The sequence below is a fragment of the Mustela nivalis genome, assembly GCF_964662115.1.
Source record: "Mustela nivalis genome assembly, chromosome: 2".
In the NCBI taxonomy this organism is placed as follows: Eukaryota; Metazoa; Chordata; class Mammalia; order Carnivora; family Mustelidae; genus Mustela; species Mustela nivalis.
The window spans coordinates 170,910,075-170,923,002 of record NC_139021.1 but is presented as its reverse complement, the minus strand read 5'-3'; the positions used below and the strand labels follow the sequence as shown (position 1 = coordinate 170,923,002).

At 36.6% G+C, this 12,928-nt stretch overlaps 1 protein-coding gene across 1 annotated transcript in view; it reads right to left on the bottom strand.

Moving 5' to 3' along the window:
• Positions 1-12,928, bottom strand: part of NHLRC2 (NHL repeat containing 2) — a 63,993-nt gene that overhangs the window by 39,080 nt on the left and 11,985 nt on the right. The window contains exons 3-4 of the mRNA XM_082721360.1: positions 3,800-4,255; positions 1,727-1,848 (exon numbers count right to left, since the gene is read on the bottom strand). Coding sequence (XP_082577486.1) covers positions 1,727-1,848; positions 3,800-4,255 — 578 coding nt within the window. The remainder of the gene's footprint in view (positions 1-1,726; positions 1,849-3,799; positions 4,256-12,928) is intronic.

Below are 12,928 nucleotides of genomic sequence, written 5' to 3'. Positions count from 1 at the left end.
GATATCTCAGACACCATTCTGAATTATAGAAGCATACACACAACCCTGAAAAGACAATGATAAAGAAACAGTGACCTTTAAGGATTGGTAACAACAGAAAGGCACTTTTTCCCAAAGCAGGAAATGGTGACATATCATAAGATCATTAATCCTACAAAAAGGTCTGCCTAAAAAAGACTCCTCCGTCAAATAAATTTAGAAATACTGCACATATATCCCCCAACTAATGTATTCACAATATATTAACATATTAAAGTCTCTAAGAACAAAGTCTCTAAGACTTATAAAGAATAAATCTGCCTTAATTAACAAATCCACAAAATCCTTGCCTCAGATGTTTTCAAATTAAGAGGAATACACACTTCAGAAACTATTTCACTAAATAGGTTATTTACTCAAAAATTCATTCAACAAATATCTATTGAACACCTATAATGGGCCAGCCTCTGTCCTAGGTGCTTAAGATTTCAGCAGTAAAAATAAATTTTGTGACCTCATGGAAATTTACCTTAAAGTAGTATACAAGCTCTATACATGTTTTTTCCTATTATATTACATGATAATATTGCCAAATGGCACAAATATCAATACAGAGAAAAAAATGAGAAAAACAAGGAAGTACCTGAAACCATGTGCTTCGGCAGGATGGGTTAGATGAACTTAATTATTTTCTAAATAGAGAGCAACGTAAAGGCCAATGCATTAGAGCCAAAATATTTATTAATATGAGATGTTTAAAATAACTAAATACTTCTACGGTGGGATACTATGCAGTCTCATCATTCACGTGACTAGTATGGAAAACAAATTTGAAAGAACTGCAGAAGATTATTATGTACAGTATGATGTCATTTGTTTAAAAAAGGATTCTCTAGAGACAACCTTTTAAATATAAATTTATTTGTACAGGAGTAGAAAATTACTGAAAAGACAAATATTTTAACAATGATTAGTTATCTCTAGGGACCCAGAATAGATGGTACAAGCCCTTTTTACCTTTATGTATTAATTCATGTTTAGTACATAAGAATCATATTTAACTTTTATAATGAGGTAAAACGAGGGGTGCCTGGGTGGCTCAGTCAGCTAAGCATCTGCCTTTGGCTCAGGTCATGACCTCTGTACCAGGAATCTGGTACAGAGTCCCGCATCGGGCCCCCTGCTCAGCAGGGAGGTCTGTTTCTCCCTTTCCTTCTGCCTCCTTTCCCTGCTCGTGCTCTGTCACTGTTTGTCTGTCTGTCTCTTGCTCTCAAATAAATAAATAAAATCTTTTAAAAATAATTTTTAAAAATGAAGTAAAACAAATTTTAAGACTGACTGATAATTATTTCCAGGCAAAGCATTAGACCTGAAGGGAGGTGGGAATGGTATGATTTTTTTTTCTCGGTTTGAGAAAATTTAACTGAAAAAAGGACATAGCATCACTCTGTAAACAGTGGTTAGGAAAATACCGCAAAATGAGAAGTTTTGGGGTGATTAGGCACTTTGAAAAAAAGGATTAAAAAAAAAAAAACTTGATTGGCAGGTTTGTCTTCTGTGACAACTACAGGCTGACACACAGAAAAACAAGCTACCTAAGAATAAAACAAAAGCAGTTACCTCTGGAATAAGGAGGATTTGAAGTGTTTCAAGTATCACCCTCTCATTCGAAATATTTAATGTAGCACATAAATGCCATTTTTTTTCTGAGTAGAAGATTAAAACTTTCCTTAAAATTGAAAATTACCTTTCTTATAAGGTGGTTTTCAGTATCTGCCACGTATATGATATTATTCCTTATGGCTACACCCTGTGGTGAATTAAAAGTTGACTCTGAAAATATTCCATCTTTTCTTCCAGGGTTGGGTCCTAAAAGACAAGATTGCCACAAGACAATTTTTTCCACTTAAAAAGTTATCTCAACACCGCCACCCCCCCCCAAATATTTTTCTTTCCTTTATTTTCTTTTTATTGTATCTATAGGGGAAGATGGATGTTAGCTGAACCTGTTGTGGTAATCATCTTACAACATATATAAATCAAACCAAAATAAATAAGTAAAATTTGTATTTAAAGCTGGGATTTTAATATAAATAGCATGATATTTTCACCTAAAAACTATTTCTCAAGATAAAGTTTTGCTAATGACAGGGCTTATTGGATAATGGTTACTTTAGTAGCATACATCAGAATAGAATGTATATTTTAAACTATTTTAATTATCTACTACCTGGACTAGAAAGAATTAAAAATAATTTTAATCTTTTAACATGTAGATGAATGATTTTTTAACAATTTTGGAAGATATACTCCTTTGGCAATACACAGAAAATTATGAACCTTTTCCTTAGAAAAATATATATGCCTGTAAGATGTCACAATTTCAAGGGGTTCCTAGATCCTGGGGGCCATTCAAGCATTTCTTAATAGTCTATGTACCCCAGGTTAAGAAACCTGCATATTTACTATTTCACTTTGCCACAAAGTTCTGTAATATCCTATAAATGCTTGGCGAGACAAAGAGTGGCTCTGGTCTAACGGCCACTTCTCAACTTCTCTAATACATGCAGAGTTTCAAGGGTGGAGAGTACACAACACAAAAACATGTAAGTGTTATCTCTGTGACCAGACAATAAGTCATACAAAGCCTGTAAGTCAGCACTCCCAAACTATGCTTTGTAGAACTCTGCTGTCCTAGATGTTAGTAAGAGAAGTAGTATAACGTAGTGGCCAGGAACATAAACTCAAGAGCCCACATGACTTAGCTCTACCTCTTCCTAGCTAATGATCTAAGCAAGTCCTTTATATCTCAGTTTCTCTTCTGTAAAATGGAGTAATAATATACCTAACTTATAGCACTGTGCAAACTAAATTAATACAGGTAAAGTGCTTAGAATAATGCCAGGCATATATATGTTTGCTATTATTACTATTATTAATAATACTATTATTGTTGCTAATGGGAGTTTCCTGTGGGAAAAAGGGAGAGTATCACGGTCCCTTTAGATTGGAAAATACTGTATGGTATAACCTCTATTGAATATTCATGAGGTGCATAAGCAAAGTAGAAGACTGAGGAGTAGAAGGACACTAACACCAATAAATGTCTCTTAAACACCTAACCAATATTTCCTAATTGTATCTGACCACAGAATTTTTAAAAATTATTGTAGATAACTTTCAATTTATTGCAAGATACCATTATTCCTAAAAACAGGTTTGGGAAAGATAGCTTACTGCTGGTTTAACAAAGGAAAATATTTATTTATATCATTCTGAAAATTATACAATTAAAAACCTTTTAGCCATTTAAATGAACCTACCAAAACATAATTTTTAAGCAAGAAGTCTCATAACTGCCTGTCATCAACTCAAACATCAAATTGCTGAAACAAAAGAAACATAAACACTAACATACACTAACAAAACAAAAACAAAAAAGAAGAAATGTGAAAAATTCAAGAGCTAAGGGAACAGTATCTAGGCATCCTAAGAATAGCACCAGGTTTAGGAATAAGACTAGTTTATTTGCATTGGTAATGCAGATAACCCCTACTTTATGTATTAATGCTGCATATGTTACCAAAGCAGGATTGCAAAGAGATGAATTACTTTTGACTATTATGTTACTAGATGTCAGTTCAACTTGAGGAAGCAGGATTAATAAGAATGTATTTAACAGGTTTTATTAACTATGTTGATGTCAGTATGAGCCTGTTTTAGATCTAAAACCAGCGTGATAAATTTCAATTTTAATATATTTCCTTGAGCTTTTTTACTGTAAAATATATTACGTATCATAACTAGAAGCAAACTTTACCTCCAATGCTGTACTGAATTTCTCCATTCTTCCGGACGACCAAAATTCTATGATGTCCAGTGTCTGCGATTACCAATCTATGTGAAACATGGTCTACTGTTACTTTGCCAGGAAACAGCAATGGTGAAGGTGGCAAAGAATCTTTATAGAGTTTTACTTCAATTTTATTATCTCGGATCTGTCCCCTGTCTTTGTAATACTTTAACGCCATGGAAGTATATAAAAATAGTTTATCTTTGTGTCCCTCTCCAATCAAAGAAAATAACATATTTCCACGGGGTCCAAGTATGACCAGAGTTGGCCAGCAGGAAACTTCTAGTTCTTGCCAAAGACTGGCATCTGCATCATTAACCACGGGGTGGGTGATGTTGTATCGAAGAACAGCGCTCTTAATGTTATCCAGGACTTTTTCATTTGGAAACTTAGCCGAGTGAACGCCAACAATCAGAAGACCATCTAAATGGGAAAAATTGTAAGTTAAACATCACGAAGCATTGAAGTTTGAATGTCACCATCCACACATTAGGTTATGGGTCATTAAAAAACAGTCCAGATTTTTTGTTTTTGTTTTTAAGGGTAGAACTAAAATAGTGTTTTCAACTGCATTTAAACATGAATAAAAAAATTAACATTTAAATCTCATGACAATCTTGATTACATAAAAATACATATGATCAAAATAATGTGGGTACTTCAGGACTGAACCTCTTTGTGTCCTCTATCTAGACAAATTTTTTAAAAACATTAGTTTCTTTTTAAGATTATATTTATTTATTTGACAGAGAGAAATCACAAGTAGTCAGAGAGGTGGGAAAAGAGGGGGCGGGGAGCAGGCTCCCTGCTTAGCAGGGAGCCTGATGAGGGGCTTGATCCCAGGATCCTGAGATCATGACCTGAGCTGAAGGCGAGGCTTAACCCACTTAGCCACCCAGGTGTCTCCAAAACATTAATTTCTTACAAAGATACTAAAATACTGTCATTTTTTCCCCTTTAAAATTCATAGTGGCTATGACTGCTTTTTGCTGGTATTTATTGTCATATTATCCTCTTAGGTTTTTCCGGCCTACCTACATTACAGATTAACAGAATGAATATAAGGTCTTTACTTAAAATTACTATTAAATGGGGGTGCCTGTGTGGCTCAGCTGGGTTAAGCAACTGCCTTCGGCTTAGGTCATGATTCTGGAGTCTCAAGATCAGGCCTCACATCCGGGTCCCTGCTTGGTGGGGAGTCTGCATCTTCCTCTGACCTCTCCCCTCTCATGCTCTCTCTCAAATAAATCAATAAAATCTTTAAAAAATATACTATTAAATGGTTCTTAAACAGGCCTTAATTGTAGATAGCAGAACTGCTAAAAACTAAGAACAACATATTTCTTTTACCTAATCAAAACAGTGTGTCAAGAAAATGATATAGGGAAAAAAAAAAGTAAAAAGCATTTGGCTGGATTCAGAGAAAGAACTCAATACTGATTACCAAGATAACAGAAGTAATAGGTAAATTACAATTTCCCAACCCACTCATCAAAAATTATGCACATCAGCATGAAGAAAAAATAAAACCACAATAATTGGGGGTGTAATTTCCTGATAGCTCATCCTTCCATTTGCAACTATTAACTCCCAACAAAACACATACATCACACACATACACACAGAGCCCCCCTGTCTAAGGACCCAGCAAAGTACACAAAAGCAGGTACATTGTTAGCAGGGGGGCAAAACTTGGAGAAGTTGACCCTGAAGGGGAGTTTCCAGTTTCCTTTTCACTTTCATGGCTTTGCCCTCAAGATGGGCCTCAGTTTAGAAGTAAAGCAGGTGGTGAAAACAATGGAAATCCCTTCCTGGCCCAAGGAGCCAGGAGACTGGAGGGTGTGGAGAAAACCTCAAGGGGAGGAGAGCAGGAGATAGGGACCCCCCCACACACATCTAAGTATGAACACTCACAAGTCTTGGCTTAACTCCTAAACTATACCTGTTTGAGGCAGGCCTACAAAAGTGTAGCAGAGGCTTGAGCTGAAGAACCAAGGATTGGGTTGCTGAGCTGATGAAAGCAGAGCAGATCTGATTGAAGATGAGACAGAACTTAGAGTCTGAACCAACAAAGCTGAATGCCTGTGAAAACAAGGGACAGACCCCAGCACCAAAATAAAGCCGAAGTATGAATTAGTAGACAAAGACTTTAAAGGAACTTTAACTATGCTCCATGAGGTAAAGAAAAACACACTTGAAATAAATGAAAAGATAGGAAATACAGAAATAGAAACTGTAAGAAAGAGTTAAATGAAAATTTTAGAACTTAAAAATACTATATTTAAAATAAATTCACAGGATGCCTGGGTGGCTCAGTTGATAAAGCAGCTGCCTTCAGCCTGGGTCGTGATCCCAGCATCTTGGGATCGAGTCCCACATGGGGCTCCTTGCTCAGCAGGGAGCCTGCTTCTCCCTCTGCCTGCCACTCTGTCTGCTTTTTAAAAAATAAAATAAATTCACTGGATGGCCTCAATGGTAAAAAAGAGATGACAGAGAAAAGAGTCAATAAGCCTAAAAATAGCTCAATGGAAATTATCCAAAATAAAGAACACAAGGAAAGAAGACTGGAAAGCAAAAATGAACAGAAGTTCACGGACTTGTGGAACAGTTTAAATGAATTAATGTAAGCAGATTTGGAATCACTGAAGAAAAAAGACTGGGCAGAAAAAAAAGTCTGAATAATACCAAAACTTCCAAAATTCAACTGACAATATAAATTTACAGAATTCAAGAAATTCAAGAATTCAAGAAATTCACTCTCTAAATAGGATAAATCAAAAGAAAATCACATTAAGGCTCTGAAAACCAAAGATTAAAAACCAAACCCTATAAACATTTTGAAAGAAAATACACACAGAAATGACATTGTGATTAGTAGTTGTTTAGGCACTGGGAAGAATGGTGGTGGGGAGGAGTGGGAAGAATTATACACAAAATATGTGTAGTTTACTGGGTGTCAAGTATACAAAGATACAGTTTTAAAAAAAATTCATTAGCTCTGGAGTCATACTCCCTGTAATCAAATTCTGGCTTTACGACTTGCTGAGTTACTTTGGGCAAGTTACTTAACCTCTCTGGGCATTAGTTTTCTTATTCATAAAATTCGGAAAATAATAGTAACTGCCTCATAGGTCAGTTTTGAGGATCAAAAGAGATCATCTGGGGTGCCTGGGTGGCTCAGTAGGTTAAGCGTCTACCTTCAGCTCAGGTCATGATCCTGGGGTCCTGGGATCGAGTCCTGCATCAGGCTCCCTGCTCGGTGGGGAGTCTGCTTCTCCCTCCCACTCCCCCTGCTTGTGTTCCTGCTCTCACTGTGTCTCTCTCTGTCAAATACATAAATAAAATCTTAAAAAAAAAAAATAATCTGTATAAGACATTTAGCATAGTACCTCGTATACTGTAAAAGCTCAATGAATGTTTACTATCAATTTTTTAAAGTTATAGGTACAAAAATAAACAAAGAAAAATACATTTTCTAACTAAAGCAATTACTAAAATAAAATAGCAAGGAAAATACATAGTTTGAACAAACAACAAATAAAAGCTAATACATACAATGCTTATGCATAATAATCGTAAGTAAATATGAATGGGCTTCACTCATCTATTGAAAGAAAAAAATCTGGATACATTCTGTATATCAGAAATACAACTAAAACAAAGTTAACCAAAAAAGCTAAAAATAAAGGGGTAGACAAAGGTGCACCAGGAAAAGAAAGCAATACAAGGTCATGATCCTAATATTAGATAAGGCAGATTTCAAGCACCAAAGCATTAAACGTGACAAACATTTTAATGCAAAAAGCATTCACAACAAAGATAAAACAGTAACAGGATAAAAAAGTAATGAATATCCATGTACCAAATAATAAAAGCAGTAATCTAATAAAACAGAAACATGCCACTCTCAGTGTGAACCAGTTCAAGCAGATATCAGTGAGGTAGATCTTATTGATACATATCAAATTATACTGTGACAATATACTTCCTTCTGAAATATATCGAGAGTATTGGTAAATACTGATCACATAAAGAAAGCATTATGAAGAATACACTCTAACCACGTTATAATAAAACTGCATATTAATAACAAAAAACAAAAGTAGCCTCCATGCCCAGTGTGGAGCCCAATGTGGGGCTTAAACTCACAACCAACCCTGAGATCAACACCTGAGCTGAAATCACCAGTCAGACATTCAACCTACTGAGATACACGGGCACACAAAATGCCTTTTGTTTAGGAGAAACACACTATTTCTGTGTATTTCTCCTTTATTCTCACATTACGACCACACTCACAACACTTTTGACACCAGAAATATGAGTTTTTCCCCCATTAGGCAATTGCCTGTAACACTGAATGGGTGTCCCATGATTCAATTCTGATATTAACCACGGTCAGTGCAGACACCACAGGTTAAGGGCTCAATCCTATAAGACAGATGGCCCTGCCACTTTAGATGTCAATCACAAGTAATAGGTTCCCAAATTATCCTCAACTTCTGCTGGACTTGTCTACAAATGAGAGATTTGACTTTCCCCTTGGATTCAATTATTTGCTAGAACAGCTCACAAAACTCAAGGCAACAGTTATGTTTATCAGTTTATTATAAAAAGATACGATAAAGGACACAGATACACAGGACAAGTTGTGGGAGTGGGGGTGGAGCTTCCATTCTCTCACCAAGGCCTTCACTTTCCCACCACCTTCATGTGTTTACCAACTTGGAGGCTCTCTGAACTCCGTACCTCTGGAATTTTTACGGAGGCTTTATCACATAAGCATTATAGAACATTAGCTCCATTTCCAGCCCCTTTCTCCTCTGGAAAAGGGGGTATAGGGTTCAAAATCCCTCACTTCTAATCATGGCTTACCCACCAAAGATCACCTCAGAATAAAACACACTGTTAATCTTCCAGGAAATTCCAAGGGATTCAGGAACTCTGTCAAGAACTGGGGGGCGTGGGGGGGTGTCAAAAACCAAATATTAAAACAAATGATGCCCTAGTGCTCTTATCACTTGGGAAGTCACAGGAGTTTCAGGACGTATGTGCCAAGAACCCAGGACAGAGGCCAATATATATACCAATATACATATTTTCTATTATCTTAATACCTCTCCACTTAAAAATTGTAAAACTCTCTATCAGCTCGACAGAAAGGTGAAACAAAAGTTGAAATTACAGAATTTCTAAAAAATGATAATGAACATACTATATAATTTATGACAGAAGAAAATTCATAGTCTTCAATTCAGAGCCTTAAACATTTACATAAAAAATTAAAATAGATGATTAAATATCCTGCTATAAAAATCTAAGAAAACACATGAAAGACCTCAAATAGCCAAAGAAATCTTGAAAAAGAAAAACAGGGGTGCCTGGGTGGGTCAGTTGGCTAAGCATTTGCCTTCAGCTCAGGTCAGGATCCTGGGGTTCTGGGATCGAGCCCCACATCAGGCTCCCTGCTCAGTGGGAAGCCTGCTTCTCCATCTCTCTCTGCCTGCTGCTCTGCCTACTTGTGCTCTCCCCCTCTCTCTCTATCAAATAACTAAAGAAAATCTTAAAGCAAAACTGGAGGTCTCCTAATTCCAGACTTCAAGTTATACTACAAAGTGGTAGCAATTAAAACTGTATGGTACTGGCATAAAAATAGACACAATGATCAATGGAATAGAAAACCCAGAAATAAACCCGTAATTACATGGTCAATTAATCTTTGACAAAGGAGGAATGAATAAATAATGAGAAAGAGACAGTGTCTTTTTCAAATGGTGTTGGGAAAACTGGACAGCTACATGCAAAAGAATGAAAGTGGACCAATTTTTTACCATACACAAAAATAAACTCAAAATGGATTAAAGACCTGAAACCATAAAAATCGTTGACAAGAACGCAGTGATTTCTCTAACAACAGCCAAAGCAATATTTTTCTAGATATGTCTCCTGAAGCAAGAGAAGTAAAAGCAAAAAATATATTATTGGGTCGAAATAAAAATAAAATGTTTCTGCACAGCAAAGAAAATCAACAAAACTAAAAGGCAATCTACTGAATGGGAGAGGTATTTGCAAATGACACATCCAATAAAGGGTTAGTATCCAAAATATATAAAGAGCAGATACAACTCAACACCCAAGAAACAAATAACCCAATTTAAAAATGGGCAAAAGACATGAATATTTTTCCAAAGAAGATATCCAGACGGCTAAAAGACACATGAAAAGATACTCAACATTACTCATCAGCAGCAAAAATGCAAATCAGAACCACAATGAGGTATCACCTCACACGTACCAGAATGGCTAAAATCAGAAACACAGGAAACAAACGTTGGTGAGGATGTGGAGAAAAAGGAACCCTCTTGCACTGTTGGTCGGAACACAAACTGATGCAGCCACTGTGAAAAACAGTATGGAGTTTCCTCAAAAAATTAAAAATAGAACTATGCTACAATCCAGTAATCACAGAAATGGGTATTTACCCCCAAAATACAAAAACACTAACTCAAAAAGATACATGCACTCCTGTATTTATTGCAACATTATTTATAACAGCCAAACTATGGAAGCAGCCCAAGTGTCCACCTAGAAATGAACAGATAAACATGTGTACACACGCACACACACACACACACACACACGAATATTATTCAGCCATAAAAAAGAATGAAATCTTAACATTTGCAACAACATGGATAGTTAGTATAATGTTAAGTGAAATAAGTCAGTCAGAGAAAGACAAATACCATATAATTTCACTCATTTGTGGAATTTAAGAAACAAATGAGCAAAAGAAAAAAGAGAAAGAGACAAGCCAAGAAATAGACTCTTAACTATAGAGAACAAACTGATGGTTACCAGAAGTGGGGTGATGGATGAAATAGGCGATGGGGATTAAGACTATACTTGTCATGATGAGCACTATGTGCTCAGAGAATAGAATTGCCGAGACACTATATTGTACACCTGAAACTAATGTAACACTGTATCTTAACTATACTGCAATTAATATTTAAAAACATGTTCTTTGGGTTTCAGGAGGGTTTCTATTTTTATTCCAGTGGTTACCTTTGTAATAATACCTTTTATCATTTTATAAAAGTATTAATCCCCATTTTTCATAACCTTTTATTATCTGGTTAATAATTTTTTCTAATTAATTAACTAGTTAATTAACTAGTTAATTAATTAGAAAGAGAAAGAGAGAGAGAGAGGAAGCATGCAGGGGGAGGAACAGAAGGAGAGAGAGAGAATCTCAAGCAGACTCTGCACTGAGTGTGGAGGCTGATGCAAGGCCTGATCCCACCACCCTAAATCCAGACCTGAGCAGAAACCAAGAGTCAGACACTCAACCGACGGAGACATCCAGGCGCCCCAGTCAATCATTTTTAAATGGCATCCTTTAATTCCCACCTATTACCTATACAATAATCAGTAGTTTTCTGCTTTCCATTCTCTCCTTTTTTCCCTTTCTTTTTACTTGTATTCTATCTCTATATGATTTTACATTATTCTTCTACTCACAGGTGACAGAGTTATATTTTGTCAATTTAGCTAAAGTGATACTGTTTTCCAGTATTCTATTCCCTGCCTAGTTCTTATCCTTTAGTGAAAGAGATACTCCACGAGCGAACTGGAAGGCGCAGAGGCAGCAGCAGCCACATTCTCTTTTGCCTGGAAGACGGGTGCAGCGACCATGCGCTGCTGCATTTCATACTCTGCAGCTTATCTGCCGCCTCACCTTGCTGGCCGGCTGGTTGTGGGATAGCAGCTAAGCCCCCCACAGCTGAACCACAGCTCCTGCCAGACCTCCTCCCTCAGCTTCTCCAACTCCTAGGTCATATGAGTGTGTAACTCCACAACAAGGGACAACTTACTCTGTTGGTCACCTCACTACTTAGCTTGGAAGTCTGCATGGGTCCCAGTTCATGCCTGCAGGTGGCAGCTGCTTCTGCTCTCCTTTATTTCAACTCCCTCTTTCCTTTTCAACTGCCTGACCAGCTGACTTCAAGTTGAGGCACCAGAAACACAAGTAACAGTCATATGCAGACTAGATAAGCAGCTCCTGCAACTATATAATGTCAAGCGCCCATAATCCTTTATTATTTCTCATCATGGATATACATATGAAATCTTCAGCCATCCATCTCTCAAGTGGATTCACCAGAAAGTAGATTCACAGGTGCATCTATTCACAGGTGATTCTGAGTTCTTGAACATTCAAAACTAGTTTTCTATAAGTCTGATTGAATCTTGAAAGATAGCTGGTTAGCTATAACATCCTTGGTTTATAGTTTCTCTATATAAGATTCTTTAAAATGTACTATTGCTTTGCTTTGTATGTTATGTATGTAGTCTTTCCTGTCCAATTTACATGCTTCTGAAAGTCATCATTTTTCTTGGAGGTCCTGAAATTTCCTTTTTTTTTTTTTTTTTTAAGATTTTTATTTATTTGACAGGGAGAGAGGTCACAAGTGGGCAGAGAAGCAGGCAGAGAGAGGGGAGGAAGCAGGTTCCCTGCTGAGCAAAGACCCCGATGTGGGGTTTGATCCCAGGACCCTGAGATCATGACCTGAGCTGAAGGCAGAGGCTTAACCCACTGAACCACCCAGGTGCCCTAGGTCCTATAATTTCTTGAACATCTCTAAAGTATAATAGTTTAAAATAGGATACTTCTTGGGCTGTTATTCTGTGTCAGTTTTCCCTGGTATCTGGTAGTACCTTTCAATATGCAGATTCAAGGTTTCTTTTATTTTCATAGCATTTTTTGGATTCTAATTTTACATTATTAGTTTCGGTCAGTTGTTTTGATTTTTGTCTTCAGTCTTTCAGCAGTCTTATGTTTGATCTCTTCTGCCTGTCTTTCTGTTCAATCATTTCCTGTTTCTACTTTTTTTTCTAGCCAATTTTCCTTCTCTAAGTTGGTTTACCTCCTGCTTTACTTCAATGCCCCTTATTCATTTTATATGACTTTATTGCCCCTTAGGCACCTTATAATTTAGTCTTCATTTCTAACATAATTCTGATCTTTTCTTACTCCTTTTCTGAATTCAAGCACCACTTATTTCTTACACCTTTGGGTGGGGGGAGCATTTC